At 35.6% G+C, this 22,483-nt stretch overlaps 1 protein-coding gene across 1 annotated transcript in view; it reads left to right on the forward strand.

Moving 5' to 3' along the window:
* Gmap (Golgi microtubule-associated protein) overlaps positions 1-22,483 on the forward strand; it is a 126,316-nt gene that overhangs the window by 87,559 nt on the left and 16,274 nt on the right. Inside the window, exons 3-5 of the mRNA XM_075300410.1 lie at positions 13,776-16,999; positions 21,501-21,664; positions 21,749-21,952. Coding sequence (XP_075156525.1) covers positions 13,776-16,999; positions 21,501-21,664; positions 21,749-21,952 — 3,592 coding nt within the window. The remainder of the gene's footprint in view (positions 1-13,775; positions 17,000-21,500; positions 21,665-21,748; positions 21,953-22,483) is intronic.

Raw genomic sequence — 22,483 nt, forward strand, 5'->3', positions numbered from 1 at the left:
GTCCGCGGTTCGATTCTCCGTCCAGGCGAAAGGTAAAAAAAAATTTTAAAAATTTATAAAATCGTATAATTTCTTCTACATTGTTGGTATTACAGGAAAAGGTGTTAAGAACTAAAAAACCTCGTGGATATGAGAAAGATGTGAGGGAAAATGCAGTTAGCAAGAAAAATATTTTTTTTTTGAGGTAGTCTTTATGAAAGTGTTTTTACATCCTGGAAAATAATAAACGTTTATCACAAAAAGTATATACTTTTCTTCCAAATACACTTCCTTACAGCGAAAAGCAAATGAGAAACGAACTTTGTTTGTCTAAAATTTCGTTTGGGAGGAAAGAATTATTTTTTGCGTGTAGGCTATACAAAAATTCAGTAATTGTTTTGCTTGTTCTGATTTTTCTAAGAATTTATCTTTTTCTCCTCTCTCTGTTTATATAATTTCGCAATATACGGTTGCCAATCGAGCCAAAAATAGTCTATCAAAATTTGGAGAAAATTTTTCCCAAACCTAAAATTTTATTTTCATAGAAAAGTTTGTCAAAATTTTATTTCTATGGAAAAAACTTTGTCAAAACTTTATTGCTATAGAAAATTTTCTCAAAATTTTATTTCTATAGAAAATTTTGTCAAAACTTTATTTCTATAGAAAATTCTGTCAAAATTTTATTTCTATAGAAAATTTTGTCTAAATTTTATTTCTATAGAAAATTCTGTCAAAATTTTATTTCTATAGAAAATTTTGTCTAAATTTTATTTCTATAGAAAATTCTGTCAAAATTTTATTTCTATAGAATTTTTTTTTTCAAATTTTTATTTCTATAGAAAATTTTGTCCAAATTTTATTTCTATAGAAAATTTTGTCAAAATTTTATTTCTATAGAAAATTCTGTGAATTTATTAGTTCTATAGAAAATTCTGTCAAAATTTTATTTCCATATAAAACTTTGTCAAATTTTTTTTTCTATAGAAAATTTTGTCAAAATTTTATTTCTGTAGAAAAAGTTTGTCAAAATTTTATTTCCATAGAAAATTTTGTCAAAATTTTATTTCTGTAGAAAAAGTTTGTCAAAATTTTATTGCTATAGAAATTTTTCTTAAATTTTTATTTCTATAGAAAATTTTGTCAAAATTGTATTTCTTTAGAAAAAAATTTGTCAAAATTTTATTTCTGTAGAAAATCTGTGAATTTATTAGTTCTATAGAAAATTCTGTCAAAATTTTATTTCCATAGAAAAGTTTGCCAACATTTTACTTCTATAGAAAAAACTTTGTCAAATTTTTTTTCTATAGAAAATTTTGTCAAAATTTTATTTCTATAGAAAAAAGTTTGTCAAAATTTTGTTTCTATAGAAAATTTTTTCAAATTTTTATTTCTATAGAAAATTTTGTCAAAATTTTATTTCTTTAGAAAAAATTTTGTCAAAATTGTATTTCTGTAGAAAATCTTGTCAATATTTTATTTATATAGAACATTTTGTCAAAATTATTTTCTATAGAAAATTTGCTCAAAATTTTATTTCCATAGAAAATTTTGTCAAAATTTTATTTTCATAGAAAATTTTATTTCTATAGAAAATTTTCTTAAAATTTTATTTCTATAGAAAATTTTCTCAAAATTTTATTTCCACAGAAAATTTTGTCAAATTTTATTTCTAAAGAAAATTTTTTCAAATTTTTATTTCTATAGAAAATTTGCTCAAAATTTTATTTCCATAGAAAATTTTGTCAAAGTTTTATTTCCATAGAAAATTTTATTTCTATAGAAAATTTTCTCAAAATTTTATTTCCACAGAAAATTTTGTCAAATTTTATTTCTATAGAAAATTTTCTCAAAATTTTATTTCTATAGAAAATTTTGTCAAATTTTTTGTTCCATAGAAAATTTTGTCCAAATTTTATTTCTATAGAAAATTTTGTCAAATTTTAGGATTTTTATACCCTAAACCACATAGTGGTCAGGGTATAATAACATTGATCTGCCAAAAAATGTGCCTACCAGAAATAGTGATTTTTGACCCCATAAAATATATACCGATCGACTTAGAATCACCTCCAGTTTCGATCTAGCGCTTGGTGTCCGTCCGTCCAACCATGTATTTGTTGTTCGCAGGATTCCGGTCGCAATTATTAACCGATTTTGATGAAATTTGGTATGTGGCTATTTTTTTGGTACAGAGACGAACGCTATTGAATTTGGAAGAAATCGGGTCAAATTTAGGTATAGCTCCCATATATATGTACCGCCCGATTTTCCCAAATTTGGCCATAATACTGTTATTTATTAACCAATGTTGCTCAAATTTCAAAAGTACATGTATTAGCCGATATATTTAGACTTACATGTAGCTCTTACATAAATCTATTGCCCTATTTTCGGAAATTTGGATTTATTACCACACTAATTGAGCGATCAATGGTACGGGTTTTCCCCAAACCTGTACCATTAATATCCCACAAACAATATTTACTAATTCAGTAGGGATGGTTTAGGGTATTATATAGTCGGCCAGCCCGACTTTCTACTTTACTCAGTTGTTTAATAATGGACTCAATATTAGTGGCATACTAACTCTGTAGGTTCAGAATCAACTATAGCTCCTAATATCAGACATTTCTGTTCGGATTGTGATAAAACTCCTATGTATCCCTTAATGCTCTTAAATGTGGAAATGCGGTTTTTCCCAAACCTATACCATTGATAGCCCACAAACAATGTTTACTAATTCAGTAGGGGTGGTTTAGGGTATGATATAGTCGGCCCCGCCCGACTTTCTGCTTTACTCACTTGTTTTATTTTAATTTAGATTTTTACTTTAATTTAATTGTTCTGGTTTTATTTATTATTTAATTATTCATTTCTCGATCTTTTCAAAATAATTTTTCTTGTTAATAAATAGATATACATTTTCAAAAAACCTAAATAAAGTAAAACAAAAAATATAAAAGAGATACACAATACAACTGAAATTGAATATTTTTATTTTTGTAAGGTGCTATAAAAATTAATTTGAAATACAAATTTCCTATGTTTTGGAATATATGGAGAAAATGATATCCAGTGAATTCTCGTCTACATTTTATTCACATTTCTGATGTGTTCATTTGTGGGAGGTTAATTTTATTGTAATAAAATTAAAAGAGAATTCACTGTCCATGTTAGACCTAAGCTTAATGCTTTAATTACCATAGATAGAATGAACCCATTTATCTAAAATATACGTTTTTGTATAATTGGTAGTCATTTTAAATGTAACTTCTTTATCCTCATATCATGGGATAATTGAAAAAATTGAGACAATTTTGAAGCGAGTTTTTCATCAGCAAACTTTTTCGCATGGACGGTCAAAAGCCTCCCTTGAAGTGAATTTTTGGCAGATAGTTATTCCGCCCTTTAGCTTATGCACAATCGAAACATTTTTCACCCAGCGAACTTTCTGCAGCGATCTGAGAACAGGAAATAGTCGCTGGAACCAGATCTGGAGAACACACCACAAATTATTTTTGTCTTAAATCACGAAATTAATTGATCTCAGCAGGTTTTAACCTTTTGTGTTTTTGAAGCCACACTGTCATTGTTAATAGTACCACTAATTTCACCTTTTTCAAAATGCTGCCTATTATTATACAAGCTGTGAATTTATGGCTGTTTTAAACGTCTGTCACATGGCCAAACAAATAAATAAACACAAACACACGCACTTTTGCACTCTTGCATATACTCGTACACTTATATTTCAATTAAAATATTAAATTTATAATGCAATTAAATGATTCTTTTGTATTCTTACCACACGTGTTTGTTTGTGTGTGTGCTTTGTTCATATGCAAAAGTCTTTGAAGTTTTCTCACTATCTGTCGCCTGCCACCAAAGTTGTTTTTAACACTGACCTGAATGATATTTTTTCATAAAGTTACCTGAAACAAAAAAATTAAGAAAACAATTATTTTTCGACGTTATTATTGTTGTTTAACGCAACGTGAATTTTATTCTTTAAGCCGTAGTTAAGTTTAGAGCAATAGCTTTGTGGTGTGGTGTGATATGGCTTTTGCTACTGACTTGAACAATTACAACTGTCATTTGGTGGTAGCTTACTGCTTTTGTGTTGTAGTTGTTGTTGTTGTTGGCAATAATTATGATCTGACAATGTTTTAGTATTACTAGCTAATAGCCTCACACTAACTTTGCATTAAGTCTTTTGTGGTTGATTTTATTGTTGCAGTTGTTGTTGTGGCTGTGGCTGTGAGCAATCATATTCAACCTGGTGACTTGCATCTCTATACAGTAGTACAACAACAACATTGTCGTAAGAGATCGTTGTTGTCATAGATCAAAGGTGTAAAGTTCAGATGGACAAATGCATCACACATATATGCATATGTACGTCTATTTACATGGCTATGGAGTTTTACTTGTGGATTTTCTCTCACATATGTATGCTCTTAACAGTGTGGCCTTTGAGACTTAACTGCAGAGAAGTGTTGCCACACCAAAACAAAATGTCTTGGATAAAAGTTTGCATCTGTTAAGTGAAGAAAAAAAAGACTTAGGAAATTTAAAAATTTGTTATAAATTTAATTAATAGAGAAAATTTATAGAAAAGAATGAAGTCCAAGTGAAAATTCGATTTTGATGATATTTTTAGGAATTTCTGCGTCTAACCTTACACTCAAAAAATGTTTTCTTGAGTCTAACGATTTTAACCTTCATTCAGGAATTTTTGTATTGATTCCGAGTCAAAAGCTTGGATTCTATAAATTAAAGTAATGCTTTATATTGGGCTACTGATCTTGCTACCGAATTTCAATGAATGAATGTAAATACAAGCACATAAACAAACAATAAACGACACATCAAAGTAGAAAATGTTCTCTTAATTAAAAAAAAAAACTTTTAATCAACATACAACATTTTCTAATTGAATGTACATTCAGTTAGTTTGAAAGTTAGTTCCTAAATCAAATGAAATTTGCTCCTCCAAGATGCTCCAAAACCAAATCTCGGGATCGGTTTATATGGGGGCTATATATGATTATGGACTGATATGGACCACTTTTGGCATGGCTGTAAAATATCATATACTACCACCACGTACCAAATTTCAACCAGATCGGATGAATTTTGCTTCTCCAAAAGGCACCGGAGGTCAAATCTGGAGATCGGTTTATATGGGGGCTATATATAATTATAGACTGATATGAACCAATTCCTGCAAGGTTGTTGGATACCATATACTAACATCACGTACCAAATTTCAACTGAATCAGATGAATTTTGGTCTTCCAAGAGGCTCCGGAGGTCAAATCTGTGGATCGGTTTATATGGGGGCTATATATAATTATGGACTGATATGAACCAATATGAACCAATTCCTGCATGGTTGTTGGATACCATATACTAACATCATGTACCAAATTTCAACCGAATTGGATGAATTTTGCTCTTCCAAGGGGGAGGTCAAGTCTGGGGATCGGTTTATATGGGGCTATATATAATTGTGAACCCATTTCGACCAATTTTTGCATGAGTATTTGAGGCCATATATTAACACCGCGTACCAAATTTCAACTGAATCAAATGTACCAAATTTCAGCCGGATCGGATGAAATTTGCTTCTCTTTGAGTCCCCGCAAGCCAAATTTGGCTTTGGCCGATATGGCCCATTTGCAATACCATCCGACTTACATCACTAACAACTACTTGTGCCAAGTTTCAAGTCGATAGCTTGTTTCGTTCGGAAGTTAGTGTGAAATTTGACCAGTTATAAAAAACGGTAAAGACAAATAAAATATTGGAAATTTTCAAAAAATATTCAAAAGATGTGCCGATACATTTCGCGTCAGAATTTTGAATGAAATTTGTACTAGTATCGTTCAAAAGGTTTTAATCAGAGATGGTCTGTCGAAAGCTACTACGTATTTGACATAAAACGTAAGCCTATGTAAAACACTTTGACATATATACAATTTTTATATTGATAAATGGCTTAATCTGAGAAAAAAAAGTACGAGAAAAATTAAAATGTTAACCAGACCCGACTTTATTGAAACGGCAAACTTGATGTTTGACGCCTTATGTTCGACCCGTTTTGAATAATTTGAAGACGAGTTGGAAATGAGTTGATTTCAAAGTTTTTTCAAATGTACGTTTCTATTCTAAAAACACAAATAAAATTTTCTTATGAGAAAAGTTTTCAAATATTGAAAAAATAATTTAAAATCGAATTAAAGAATGTCGTAAAGGTTTACATTTACTACTTTTATTGCTTTTTATAAGACATTTCGACGTTTACAAACTTAAAAAATGGTCATTCGGACCATCTCTGGTTTTAATATAGAGATACAAATTTTAAAAAATTTAAGAAAAAGTTTAAAGGGTGATACGGTCAAAATTTGGTCAAGGGAAAACGCGTGTAAATCGGTGAAATCGTTTATTTAAAAAATCAAATTAAATTTCTTTTTCAAGTTCAATTAGTATAAAATTCAGGACAAATATTCAGTTAGGCTTTCGCTTTTCCAAATCCGAATTGCTGGGCCACACGCTTGACACCTGCCATCAGATTTTGTACAGCCACCTTGTCCACCTTCTTCACCGCAGAAAGCCAGTTTGCCTTGAACTGCTGCTTGTCCTTAGCAGTTTTTTTGGTCTTCTTTAGGTTCCGCTTGACAATAGCCCAGTATTTCTCAATTGGGCGGAGCTCTGGCGTGTTGGGAGGGCTCTTGTCCTTGGGAACCACCTGCACGTTGTTGGCGGCGTACCACTCCATGGCCTTTTTACCGTAATGGCAAGATGCCAAATCCGGCCAAAACAGTACGGAACCACCGTATTTCTTCAAGAAAGGCAGCAGACGTTTATTCAAACACTCTTTCACGTAAATTTCTTGGTTGACAGTCCCGGAAGCTATGAAAATGCTGCTTTTCAAGCCACAGGTACAGATGGCTTGCCAAACCAGATATTTCTTTGCGAACTTTGACAGTTTTATGTGCTTGAAAATATCTGCTACCTTTCTCATTCCTTTTGCCGTATAAAACTCCTGTCCCGGAAGCTGCTTGTAGTCGGCTTTGACGTAGGTTTCGTCGTCCATTACCACGCAGTCAAACTTCGACAGCATCGTCGTGTACAGCCTCCGGGATCGCGCTTTGGCCGTCGTATTTTGTTTATCATCGCGATTTGGAGTCACTACCTTCTTGTAAGTCGATAGTCCGGCTCGTTTTTTGGCTCGATGCACGGTTGTGGACGATACACCCAGCTTATTTGCGGCATCTCGGAGAGAGAGGTTAGGGTTTCGCTTGAAACTACCGGCAACTCTCTTTGTCGTCTCAGCGGCTTCCGGTTTTCGATTTCCTCCCGATCCAGACTTCCTGGTTGTCGACAAACGTTCCCCAAACACTTTAATTACATTTGTAACGGTTGATATGGCAACTTTTAGCGATTTTGCCAGCTTTGCGTGCGAGTAGCTCGGATTTTCGCGATGCGCGAGCAAAATTTTGATACGCTGCTCTTCTTGCTTGGACGGCATTTTGACAACTGAAGAGTGAATTCCAAAATCAAAATAGGAGCAACATTCTACACACACACACCTTCAAAATGAGGGGTGTTCAGGTTTTTTAAATGCAAAATTGAAAGAAATACGTCAAGCTTATATTGACCAAATTTTGACCGTATCACCCTTTAAATTTGATTCTCTTATTTGTAAATGAAATGCGAAATTTTGAAATCTCACACCTCTGGAGAGTTAAAGTGAAATCAATGCAGCTGAAATTTATTTTAGTCCTATGGCAAGTCCATGTTAAATATATTGCTTTGTATCCGATGTGCACCGCTTCCCGATTCAAAACGAAAATTTTTACTGCTTCTATGGCGAAAATTTTTTTACTGGAATATTTTACAAACATGCGAAATGAAATTGACGACCCATTCTATTATAGTTAACACCCACTAGTTTTTTAATGAAGCTCATTTTCCTTATAGTTCTAGGAATTTTCTTAAAGTCTAAACATGGTTGAGATGGCCTATGCAAATGGGCAAATGAGTCACATATGTATAAGAAGTAAATATTCCCGTAATTTTGCATACATCCCAAACCTTTCAACTTCGCATATTGCTTGCAATAATTCCAGCAATAAGAACTTGTAGCTCTTAAGTAACAATTTAAAGCTGACGATGCGCATGCGTGCTTTTGCATATGATTTCGTTTTGTCCAGTTTACTACTACTATTCTACTACTATGTCAACATAAACGACGTTTAATATTGTCCCACTTGCTACTTTTCGGTATTATCGTCTATAGTGGTTTGTCCACAAATCACAATGAAAGGTATTTAGCAAAATCATGAACGGTATTTAACAAAGCGATTTAAGCGCATCATGGGCAACTTAACATAGACATTAAAACGAAAAAAAATTAAACAAAAATTTTTTAAAATTATAAAAATGGCAAATGCAATTAAATTTGATTTTTTTTATTTTTAACTTAAAAAATATTTTTGAAATAGTTTTTTAGTTTTTATTTTTTATCATAGAAAATTATTGAAAAATTTTAAATGTCCTTTTAGTTTGTAGAAATGGAAAATATCGTCGATATTTAATTATCATTAGAATTTATATTTAAGCAATCTAAGAAAATGTTGACCAATTTCTCATGATTTCTAATATTATTACGTATAAATATGTTTTGCTATTTCAGAAAGAACCTACACTTAAAAAATGATTACTTCGTTACAATGATTTCGACCTTCTATGAAAGATTTTGGCATTGATACCATACCAAAGATGGGGCTTCTTTAAAATAAAGCATTTCACATACCAACAAATGCCAATGTTTTATTAATTAAAAAAAAAACTATTAATTAAAGATGGAAAATGATCAAAAATAAGTCTTAGTCTATCTGATTCAATATATAGTTAATTTAAAGTTTATTTTTTAAATTTGCTTCTCTTAGAGGATCGGCAAGCCAAATTTGGGGGTCCGTTTATATGGGGGCTATACGTAAAAGTGGACCGATATGGCACACTTGCAATACCATCCGACCTACATCAATAACAACTACTTGTGCCAAGTTTCAAGTCGATAGCCTGTTTCGTTCGGAAGTTAGCGTGATTTCAACAGACGGACGTACGGACATGCTTAGATCGACTCAGAATTTCACCACGTCCCACAATATATATACTTTATGGGGTCTTAGAGCAATATTTCGATGTTTTACCAACGGAATGACAGAGTTAATATACCCCCATCCTATGGTGGAGGGTATAAAAAAAACGTTTATATAAGGCACCCAGCACATTTGATGGATTTGATATGGTATCGAAAATGTGGATCTACAAAATGGTGCAGGGTATAATATAATCGGTCATGCCCGACTTTAGACCTTCCTTACTTGTTTTAAATCGTGTTTTTGAATATTTCGGTGAAATTGTTTTTTTTTTATATAAAACTTTTTTTATAGAAAATTAGACATAAAAAATAACAAAGAAATTACTTTTTATTCGAGGTATAGAATATTGCGTAGAACTTAACGCAATCCCATTAGGTAAATTTGCAATTTTCATTACAAATATCCACATAGCCCGTCGCAGGCCATTGTGCAGAATAATGTCACACAAAGGAGTTAGCCAGGCAACAAAAAAACTCAAATTTAAAACCATCAAGCGTAGTAACACAAACATACATCCATAATAATAATTGGAAACCAAATTGAATTATAAAAATCAAATAAAAAACAAGAAAAATACACAGAAGCGCAGAATCGTATTCACAAGTTGTTTTCTATATTAACCGACCGCAACAGCATTATGGATTGGGTCATTTGGAAAAACCACGACGCTCACTAAACTCTGTCTGTCCATCTAGCCGCCGCCACAGTCGTAAACAGCTGCATGTTCTAAATTGCTCACAAAAACTGAAAAAAACAACTGAACTACTCTCGGTAGAGATCATCTTTTAATAGTTCTGTCAGTAAATATAGGATTGTGTTTAAAATGCTACCCGGCTTAATAGCAATTTGTTAATTTAATTATTTTGTTTAAACAATACATGTGTCGTCAAAAACCACAACAATTTATGTTTGTTATTTTATATTTCACTACTGTTTTTTTCTTGGTTAAAAAAAAAAATTCTATTTATGTTTATTTCATTGCTATTATGGTTTTGTTTTACTTTTATACTGATTTTGATTTATAAATAATTAATTGTGGTTTTATGAAATGTAGCATTTGTTAGGAGAGCCTGATAAATTCTCGATACGCGTGGTCAACTTGTGGTCATTCCATATTTTTTTATTTATATGCTTTATTTAGAGCTTTGAGGATGAAGATGATGTTCTTGATCGCTTTATGTAGTATCGAGTATCTATATCGACTTTAGACATATATTTCAGTATTAGCAAAGCTTAAGTAAGTTTCGGTTCAACACCACTTCTTTGCAGATGTTGCCCCTGCAAAACGTTCAAAATATAGGGAGGAAAAAAAGATAAACAGAATTTTTAAGAAAATGCTTGAATGGCATTGAGAGAATCCACATCCATGTTAGGATATGGATGGTAGGGCATACGAAGAAGCGAGTAGAGATAACTGCTCGAGTATCAGATAGGTGCTATACCAGAGAGAGTTGCTAAAAAATATTAACATCCAATTGACGATTTTTCGTCAATTGGATGTTAATATCACCTCGGGAGCCACCGTGGTGCAATGGTTAGCATGCCCGCCTTGCATACACAAAGTCGTGGGTTCGATTCCTGCTACGACCGAACACCAAAAAGTTTTTCAGCGGTGGATTATCCCACCTCAGTAATGCTGGTGACATTTCTGAGGGTTTCAAAGCTTCTCTAAGTGGTTTCACTGGAATGTGGAACGCCGTTCGGACTCGGTTATAAAAAGGAGGTCCCTTGTCATTGAGCTTAACATGGAATCGGGCAGCACTCAGTGATAAGAGAGAAGTTCACCACTGTGGTATCACAATGGACTGAATAGTCTAAGTGAGCCTGATACATCGGGCTGCCACATAACCTAACCTAAACTAATATCACCTCCTGAAACTCTTCTGTGTGTATCAATATCAGCGCCCCTTGTATCCTCTCATCACTGTTTGTCGTCGATCAAATTTCCAATTGAATTTAATTCCTTTCTAAATTGAAACATAACGAATGCTAGAGGAGACAAACTGTCACGAATCTAGGATCGTTTTAAGTTATATCCATTGCGGGTCTCCGAAAGCCGGAGCTTAGATGAAGGACAACGTAGTCTGTTAATATACGTTCTATTGACTTGTAGGGCACCAGTTTCGACCAAACACCAAAAAGTTTTTCAGCGGTGGATTATCCCACCTCAGTAATGCTGGTGACATTTCTGAGGGTTTCACTGCAATGCGGAACGCCGTTCGGGCTCGGCTATAAAACGGAGGACTCATGTCATTGAGCTTAACATAGAATCGGGTAGTACTCAGTGATAAGAGAGAAATTCACCTCTGTGGTATCGCAATGGACTGAATATTCTAAGTGAGCCTGAAATATCGGGCTGCCACTATACCTACCCTAACCTAGTATTACCTAGTGAAGCGCTTCCCCGTGGAGCATTATCAGTGCTGCCTTTATTCTCCCATCGCTCTTGTCGATCAAATGAACAATTGAACTCTATTCCTTTCAAAATTCGAACCTGACTTATGATGGAGGTGTCCATCAGATGTATTTGTGCGACAACCTGTCGGATTTCTAAGCTTGCTTCAAAGTATATCCACAGCGAGTCACCGACAGCCGAAGCCCAGGGCAGCGCAGCCTGTCAATAGACGTAATGCGCCGGGATCGTCTCCTTATTGTTACATCACGTGTTGCCATGCACCGCCTTTAGGATCTTGCTTCTGCACCTAACAATTCAACAACAGTCCAAGAATTTTATGATTCGTAGTTGACGTTATTCTGTACCCATAAATGTGAATGGCGAGGTCCATGTTCACCTCTGTTGTATGTTACAAGACGTAAAAGGAGAGAAGAGAACTTCATATTGCATTGTTGAAGTTTTGAAGGATAAATATTTATCCTCATTTGAAGCTCCTTGACGTAGCGACCTGATGTGAGTATGGAAGAAATAGACAGATAGACATATGGGATCAGGTTTTCATATGGGATCATATAGATATGTCGTGGTGGGAGGGAAGCTTTAGTCACATAAAAGATACATAGATGGGAGGATAGTGCAACACCTGTTTCCTCAGAACTCGACATAAGATTATATGTCAGTCATATACAGTGAAACCTCTCAGAAGTGTATCACGACAATTGCCCACAATTGAATAACTTCTACAGTTCGGGTTTCAGAGTGTCCAAGTTTAAGAGTCACTGTAGTTAGCTATTCACCTCATGCGGTTATTACTGAGATGTGCACGCCGAAGGTTTGGTAATGGGATCGTTTCCAATATCTTGATAAAATGGGACAGAAGAGTAATCGCTAGGTACGATGCGTCGATATATGTCTGTTTTCGGGGTTTCAGTACCGGAATGATCTTTCGAATTTTTCAGACATCTGGTAGGTGCTGAGAAACAGTGATTAGGTTTGGGCTTAATAGCTTGCCCCAAATCTACCTGATCTGATCAAATCTATCTACATTTTAGGATATTCGTTGCCAGTCAATCAGAGCCAATCGCCTTGGAGTTCATGACTCCGCCTTTATCGCCAGAAGGACATCTTCCTGGCTGAGGGAGGTAAATCACAGTCTTCTGCTAGTACGATCTCTATGCTGCCGTTTCTAGACGAATTGTTGCTCCACGGGCTTCAGCATCCTTTTTCCACCATTGAAGCTATATTCGAACTGAGTTTTGTGAAAAGTATTTAAATTTTTTGCTAAATAAAAATTTCATATAGAAAAAACGTAACATACCCCTAGGCTGATATATACAACTCTGAGGCGTAAGGTATACATTTTGGCAAAACTTTCATAACAAATCCTAGATTTTAAAATAACCCAGTACCTTATTTTATCACATAAGGAGGACTAATTCTCTGTAAATTTGAAGAAAATCAAAAAATATAAATTATTTAAAAAAATATGGCAAAGGAATGTCTCCCTCTACTTCCATGTATCAAAGTTAAAACTCAGAATTTTTGGGGGCTCACCCACCTTCTCTGAAATGTTTAAGTAGATTGGAGAATTTTGTTGATTTTTCAAGAAAACGAACAAATTTCGCAAATAACATTTTATATATAAGGAGTGAAGTTGTTAAAAAATGTCACATACTTTTAGGCTGATATATAGAACTGGGCTGTACGATACATACTTTTTGGCTAAGCCTTTGTAACAAAATCTGCTATTCTTAGTTTTTCCCCTATATAGGAAAAAAAAAACGTTAAATTAATGACTTCATATTTCTCTGAAGACCCACCAAAGACATTTATTTTGGTCTAAAATGTAGTATTAAAGATATCACAATTTTTTTATCATTACAAATATGAACATAAAACTGTTTAAAGCTTAAACAAATAAAAATATCATTTCAACAAAATTAGCTGAATTTTAGACACTAGACAAAAGCCTGACAATGCATTGTATTTCTATAGGATTTATAATTTTTTATTATCAGATATGTAATGGGTTGCAGTGAAATGCATTTGACTTTACGACTGTGTAAAGACACTTAAATACAATTCAAAAAAAAAAAAAAAAAAAAAAAAAATTGCCATAAAATCACATCATAAAGATTATTTATATAAAAATTAAGAAAAAAATATGTAGAAACATGTCCAAAAGTAAAATAAAATTAATGAGAAATTTTACCTTATTTTTTTTACAGCCAACCGATAATAGTGCCGCCACAAATTTGGAAGATAGTTGGTGCTGGGAACCAGATAATGTTAAAAATGACAATGATCACAGTTCAGAGACATCATCGGGAAATGGAAATGAAATTGTCAACATCACACTGGAGGAGGTCCCTTTGGGAGCTTCGGCCAAGGGTGGTCCAGGAAAAACGAAAATCCATCGTTTGGGTGGATCCTCACAAACTACGGCAGAACAACAGAAACGTATACGTGACTTGGAGGAGGAGAATAAACAGTTGAATATTTCTCTGGAAGAGTTGGATACTCAACATAATATGGCTATGCAAAATATGTTGGAATTGAAAACTGAGCTTCAGGAAAAGCTTAATAAGGTATCCCATGACTACGAAGCTCTAAAGAAAATGCATGAGGATAAATTTATCTCCACAGAAATGGAAATGGCTAAATTAAGAAAGCTTCAAGAGTCGGCAGAGAATGAAAAGCTTGTTTTGCACACTGAAAATCAAGAGCTTAAGCACAAGTTAGATGAAAGTTCTGAGGAAATTAAAAGAGCTTTGGAGGAAATGGCCGATTTACAAAGTTTATTGGAAAAGAAAACACTAGACAATCAGGAACTTATCCAAAGGATAAAAGAGGTCTCCCAAGAGGCTCAACAAGACAGAGATGATCTCAATCAAAAATTGGATATCATGGCCCAAGAATTGGAACAATTAAAAATATCCAAAGCTAAGAAAACTTCGGAATCTTCAAATAGCAGTTCAACGGGAAAACAAAGTGAGGATGAATTCATTGTGGTCACTGAGAAAGATGCAAATTCCTCAACAGCTGCTACCCCACCATCCAAAGAAGCGCTTAAAGATCGTATGGTGGAATTGGAAAATCGTGTCTCTGAGTTAACTTTAGAAAATGGTAGTCTTTCTCTGAAGCTTCAAGATCGCGAAATGGAAAAGGAAATGGCTCTGAATGCTTTGAAGGATAACCTGAAGACTTTGAAAGATGAAAACGATGAACTAAATGAGAAACTAAGAATGTCTTTAATGGATATGGAAGATCAACAATTGAAAATTGCCGATCTTAAAGAGAAGGCAGCTGATGCCTATATAGCCCAAGAACAATTGAAGGCTTTAAGTGAAGAGAAATTGAAAGTAGCCGATGAGATAGCAAACATGAAAGAGACCATTCAAAGCTCATTGGAATTGGAGAAACGTTTGCTTATATCCGAGCAGGAGAAGGAAGCCTTACAATTGGAATTACAAAGTGCCAAGAACTCCATGGATCGTATTAATGGCCTAGAGCAAAAGATACAAAAGTTGACCTATGAAAATCAACAATTTCAATTAAATGCTGAGGCCGAAACCGAAACTCTAAATAATAGCAATGAATTGGAGCAAAAACTTAAAGAGATAGGTGAAGAAAATGATAATCTGAAAAGCGAATTGGAGAGGCTAAACGAAAGTGGCTTTTCGCGATCGCATAAGAAAGAATGTGTTACCGATTTGGATGATGAAGATGATGATGAAAGTTTCTCTTTGGAAAAATTGAGAAATATTCTCAAAGTTTTCTCCTCCCAGGGTGATGTGAAAAATCTCAATCTTGAAGAACACGAGCAATTCTATCGCAACTTACGAGAGAAACTAACGAAAATCGATTCTCTGCAAAGAGACTTGGCCCACATGTCAGCCGAGGTTATGGATTTGCAGGATAGCAAACTAATGTGGGATCATGAAAAGAAAACTCTGGAGGCTGATATCTCTCAGTACATCCTTCAATGTGATGAACTAATGAAGAACAATGAAATATTGTTGAACGAATTGGAGAATTACAAACGCAATAAACTCGAAACGATACACGAAAATAACGAAGAGAATGTGGCCCAATTGGAAACTCAATTGGATGAGTGTACAAAACTCAATCGTACCTTAGAACAGGAATACAAAGATCTTAATGAGAAAATTGAAGAGCTGGAAAAAGAGAATAGCTCTCTCACTGAGAAATTGAGGGAATCTCAGCAACAGCAAGAGGCCTTGGTGACTAAAGAGAAAGATTTAAATCTCCAAGTGGAGACTTTGGAATTGGAGAAATGTAATCTTCTATTGAAATTCAATGACTTTGATTCCAAGGTTGAAGATAATGAAAGAGAAATACAACAGCTTATTGAGTATGAAGAGAAGTGCTCCAGCTTAGAGAAACAATTGTCCACTTTAGCCAAAGATCATGCAGATTTAGTAAATGCCATGCAAAAACAAAAAGAAACTTTAATGGAGAATATCCAGGCTAAGGAGGTGGTGGAAAAAGAACTTCGAGCTATGAAAACAAAAATGGAAGTTGACAACTCCTCCAAAGAGGAAGAGAAGAGAAAGCTCGCGGCTTTGGAAAATGATGCTCAAAAATATCAACAAGAGCTAATGGCCAAAGATATTGTTTGCAGTAGTCTTAAAGAGGAAATTAAAGTATTGCAGACCTACGTCGAAGGGGCTGAAACATTGGCCAATGAGAAACTTGTTCTGGAAGAGCAACTATTGGAGAAAGACCAACAAATCAAAGAACTTAAAGAAGAACATCAACATTTGCTCGAAGAGCAACAAAAACTATCCCAGAATCTACAAGAGCTTGAGGCAGAGAAGAAATCTCTGGAATCCTCAACCGCAACTATGACAAAAACTACAACCGATGAAACACATCATATAAGCCGCATCGCTGATTTAGAGGCTAAACTATTGGCTACAGCTGATTTGCAAAAATCTTTGGATACCTTGAATTTTGAGAAACAAGAACTAATCAAAGCTTTGCAACAAAAACATGCCGAAAATATGCAATACTATATGGAAATACAACGTCTTACACCATTGGTCAATCAATCGACAGCGTCGGAACCATCCAAACCTTGTGAGAAATGTCCCCAAATGGAAACAACGCTTAACGAAATGAAAAAGCGACAAGAGAAATTCCAAGATCAAATCAATTTCCTTAAAGAGAAATCGGATATTCTAACCACTAATCTATTGACTGAGCAAACCAATCAGAAATTGGTTCAGGAAGAGAAAGCTGATGTCATGGAACAGAATGCCACATTGCGTAAAGATATCGAACGTTTGAGGGCCCATCTTTTGGAAATCGAAGATATGCACACCCAGGAAACGGTTGAAATGCAAAAGGAATTGGATGAAACTAAATCACGAATGAATGCTCTCGAAGTTGAGGTTTCCAAGTCCAGTAATGCCTATACATCTGCAAGGTAAGTGAGATAGATAGGGAGAAGAATTTGAAAATGCATCGGGAAAGGAAGATAAAGCGTTAATTTAAAAACAAATGTTCTTCCGTCGATTTGACGTAAAATTTAGCGAAACTAACCTTTCGATCAGTTACAACTTTTTATTTTATTTTCGAATCGTTGTCCATTCACAGATGCCAAGGTTGTACACCATCATCAGGAATGGTTGGGATAGATTGTAGATAGAGATTAAACATTACCGGAGATATCTCCCTCTCTCTGTCTCTGAAGAATTTTTTCACTTTAAATTCCACATTCGACTTGCACCCGCATATATTACTCAAGACCGCCGTTCCAGACGTGTCTGCGATATCCTCGAAAAGTGTAGCATGACCGATCTGGTTCAATCAGGGCCACCTCATATGGCCTGTACGATTCACCCTTTCTGGAATCATTGCCTGGGTACATTGTCGAAATCTCCACTGATTTCTAAGGCAATGAGCGTGTTTGCGATATCCTCGAAAAATGTAGCATGACTGACCAACGAGGACCGTTATGTGATAGGGCTTGGGCTGGATAAGATCGCGGTTGATATACGCTGGAATCGTTGGGATTAGGATGTAGCTTGGCTTCTGCTGAGAAATGGGAGATCGGCATGAACAATTCATTTTTCCTACACTTCTTGCCTGGATATATTGTCGGTATTTAAAAGTGTAGCATAACTGACCTTATCTAACGAGAACCGCCATGTGATAGGGCTTAGATTGGATAAGATTGCAGTTGATATATTCTGGTATCGTGAAGAGCCTCAAGTTGCTTGGATTATGGTGAGAAATGGGAGATCAACATATACCAATCTCCACTAATCTTCAAGGCAATTATGAATTTGTTTGGTCAGGCACTTGTATCCATTGTTTCAACATCCCGTCGGGGTCAACTGTTTTCTTTCTGAATCGTACTCCGCCTTTCACTCTACATGTAACCGTATGAAAATTCTCCAATAATATCGGAAGGAAAGTGACTCAAGTTTCTTGGATATTGGTGAGAGGATCGATACCGAACTGTACCATTCACATTTACATGTGGTATTCACTAGGAGCCCAAGGTCAAAATGAAAAGTTTCATTCTGGTTACCAAGGAGATCACTCCGCCCTTCACTCCTAGGCGGACTATAGTTGACCGTATTCTGCACTACAATGACAAGAGGTAGTGTCTTAACTACAGCTGAGAGAAGGGAGATTGACCTGTACCGGAATCACTCTACCCAGACGTCGGGTATGGTGAATGAGTCCAGGGACAAATTGAAGATTCTAATCAGGTACTCAACATCCGGATGTTTCCCAAATATTGCAAGCCAATATGCCAGATCTAAAATTTTGCCATATTATTGCTTTCGGTTAATAAAATTTCGCGTCCATCTTTGGATCGGTGACCATCACATCCGCAAAGTTGTTTCTTAGTCTTAGTCGTTTTAGGCATTTTATCCCTGACATTGGCTCCGGTGTTGGTGCTGAATTCTAGTGGTGCTGCCACTGAATTCTAGAGGAGCCACCGTGGTGCAATGGTTAGCATGCCCGCCTTGCATACACAAGGTCGTGGGTTCGATTCCTGCTACGACCGAACACCAAAAAGTTTTTCAGCGGTGGATTATCCCACCTCAGTAATGCTGGTGACATTTCTGAGGGTTTCAAAGCTTCTCTTAGTGGTTTCACTGGAATGTGGAACGCCGTTCGGACTCGGCTATAAAAAGGAGGTCCCTTGTCATTGAGCTTAACATGGAATCGGGCAGCACGCAGTGATAAGAGAGAAGTTCACCACTGTGGTATCACAATGGACTGAATGGTCTAAGTGAGCCTGATACATCGGGCTGCCACATAACCTAACCTAACCTAACCTAGTGGTGCTGCTGACGTCAAGAAATAATAGGAACCTGATGGAATCACTACCAGACATCGGGTTTAGGTATCACTCTACACAGGCATAGGGTATAGTGAATGAGTCCAAGGTCTAATTAAAGAGTTTGGTTGCAGACACGTGGACTTTGTTTCAACATCAGATCTAATCGGATTTATTACGAATCATGGATATTAAATATTACCGAAGATATTACTCCGCCCTACACTCCCTGGCGAGCTATAGTGGACTTTATTCGACACTACTATGTCAAGGAGATGTGTCTCAGGTGTGTTGGCTACAAGTAAAAGAAATGATATCGACCTATACCATTCTACACCTGTCATCCTCTTCGACAGCATTTGGTAGATCGTTCGGAGTGCTCTTTAACATTTGGATTTTGGAATGCTAAGGATTTTGTCCCCAATATTCTATCCGATGGTGGTGCCGCCCTACTGGTGGTGTTGCTCACGCTGCTGATGCCTAGAAGGAAGAGGAACTTGAGGAGTCCGATGTTGGTATGGGCTTCGCTCTCTTCAATAAAATGGACAATATTTGTTTTATTCAGATCCTCAGCATCATATGCTTCCTGGGCATTGGCAACTGTTTTCGGTGGAATAATTGCGCGCCCCTCTTGGGATCACACTCCCAAAGATGACTAAATACCTGTCATTCTCTCCGCCGGCGTCCTGCTCCTTAACCATTGGATTTGATAGCAACATTTGCTCAGGTGTTGGTTCTGCTCCCGCTGCTGAAGTTAAGAAGAAATATAAAATTGAGGAAACTGATGATGAGAAGTGCTTCGCTTTAAACGGTCAATATGTTGCTTCATTTAGGTCGTCTAACTATGCGTTCCTCTTGCGTTCGCCGACTCTCTTTTTCATCTCCAGATTCAGTTCGTTGAAACAATCTACGTTACATGGACGAATTGCATCACGATCGTCAGTGTATCGTATTGCTTCTAACAGAGATTGGGAATTAAAAGCCAAATATTTGAATTTTTCAAGATTTGATGAAGTCAACATTTTAACAGAAATTTATTGAGGTAACAAATTCGCTTTCTACACAGAGTAGGTTAGGTTAGGTGGCAGCCCGATGTATCAGTCTCACTTAGACTATTCAGTCCATTGTGATACCACATTGGTGAACTTCTCTCTTATCACTGAGTGCTGCCCGATTCCATGTTAAGCTCAATGACAAGGGACCTCCTTTTTATAGCCGAGTCCGAACGGCGTTCCACATTGCAGTGAAACCACTTGGAGGAGCTTTGAAACCCTCAGAAATGTCACCAGCATTACTGAGGTGGGATAATCCACCGCTGAAAAACTTTTTGGTGTTCGGTCGAAACAGGAATCGAACCCAAGGCGGGCATGCTAACCATTGCACCACGGTGGCTCCCCTACACAGAGTAGGAGATTGCATTGAGCAGCCGTGGCACAATGGCTAGCATGCCCGCTTTGCATACAAAGGATCATTATCCCCTCTCAGTATTGCTAGTGACATTTCTGCGTTTTTCAAAGCTTCTCTAAATGGTTTCACCGTAAAATGAAACACCGTTCGGACTCGTCTATAAATAGGACGTCCCTTATCAGGTCTTCTAACACTGAAGAGAAGTTTACCATTGTGGTATCAAAATGGACTGAATAGTCTATGTGAGCCTGAAATATCGGACTGTCACCATACCTAACCCAACCATATAACTGTGTGGCGTTAATGATCTAAACGCTCCTGAATATATCAAGAGCGGGGATCTATATTTGTCTTTCTGTAGACTTTTACTTCCAATATCTTCGTACACAGTTTTATTTTCCTATTATCTTAAGTTCATGTTTATCATAAAATTTGGGGTAGATATCAGAGCACCACGTATGTACACCTACGCCAAGCCACAAAACAAGCAAGTGCACATCACACAAAAACGATGTTAATTAACCACAACAACGAACCAAGTACTTTCATTTTGGTTGGTTTTATGACACCATAATACCCCCTCCAAAAAAAAAGAAAAAAAACACCAGTTCCTCATATGCCTTGATATCTATCTACTACTACCACCTGTGTAAACTTTGCAAAAAAAAAAAGTATATTATCGCCTAATTATAGCAAATAGTCAAGCGAAAAATGGCATAAAGAATCCATCCAACCAGCATGACCCACAAAGAAAAATACAAAAAACCCCAAAACATCCATACACCCCACAAACGTTCCATCATCAGACTTGACTTTGGCGGGGCTATGGTGGTGATATAGGAACCCCACCAACACAAAATAAGAGTACAAGCATTTTTCAATTATTGACGCCATATTGTCGGCCATTTTGTTACCGTGCAAGCGGCAGCATGACTCTATTGGTGCTGAAACGTGTATTTGAAATAATAAAAAAAAAGTTATTAGCATTTTTGTGCATTAACAAATTCCTTATCGCGGCCTTAAACGTTACTTTAGTTTTTTTGCGCCAACGACAGTTGGAAACAGATCTATTATTCATTTAAAGCAATCCCACAAAAGGTGTTCCAGATATGTAAAGCAAACAAAGATTTCAAATTCAATTTTACCATTTTACGATTTTCCTGGAGAAATAAAATTTTAAATATTTTCTTAGTCGTTTTTAATTTAAAAATTTTTTTTACAGCATTCGTGCCAATCAACATGCCGAAACGTTACAGGCTCAATATGCTTTAGTTGTTCAACAAAGAGATGAGCTACTTCACAAACTCTCACAGGCTGAAGATCGTGAATCGAAAAACCAAGCTGCTCTTACGAATTTACAATGTGCCCTGGAACAATTCCAGAATGGTGAGTAAGAAATTAAAGAAAGATATGCAAAAATATGTGAAAATATGTGTATTTCTGAAATATTTTTTTTTAAATAAATTTTAGATAAAGAAAATGATATTAAATTGGCCACTCAGCGCTTGCGCAAAGAATTACAACAACATTTGGATAAGGAATCCCATTTGCAATTGGAAATTCAACAGTTGCATCAACAATTGACCGATGCCACAGATGGCTTAAATGCTGCTGCACGATTATCCGATCAATTGGAATCCTGTCAACAAACTATTAACATTTTACGTGAAGAGGGTAAGTGTGGAGGGGAGACTATGATGTTATTGATATATATAAAAAAGGTTGAAGGATTTGTTTTTTGAAATGTAAATAAAAACACTATTAATTTGCGTAATATGTGAACTAACAACATTGTCACGAACATTCTCCCTTAAAGACATCCACGGAGATAGCATATCCCACAGCTATTATTACTAACATTCAGTGTGTGCAAGTGGTTTTGGGGGGATTATCTTTTTGGTGGCTAAGTGCAATGTATGGGAGTTCTTTAACAGACATATTTGTCTTCTAGACATCATTTTATATATTTTGATCGCATTCATGGTCACCTCGTGAGTTGTTGTTGCAGCCCCTGGAAATTGGCGTATGAAACAAATAAGGAGTATAAAAAAAACGAAAATAAACTAAAATGATCAGACATTTAAGCTTCTATCCACGGTTGCCGCAGTTGGTAGAATTCTACCAAAAATGACAGATTTTTTTACTGTTTGTTAGATTGGTAGAGTTCTAGTAGCTTTTTGCAAAATATACCTCTCCAAATGCGAG

This window comes from Haematobia irritans, chromosome 3 (genome assembly GCF_050003625.1).
Source record: "Haematobia irritans isolate KBUSLIRL chromosome 3, ASM5000362v1, whole genome shotgun sequence".
In the NCBI taxonomy this organism is placed as follows: Eukaryota; Metazoa; Arthropoda; class Insecta; order Diptera; family Muscidae; genus Haematobia; species Haematobia irritans.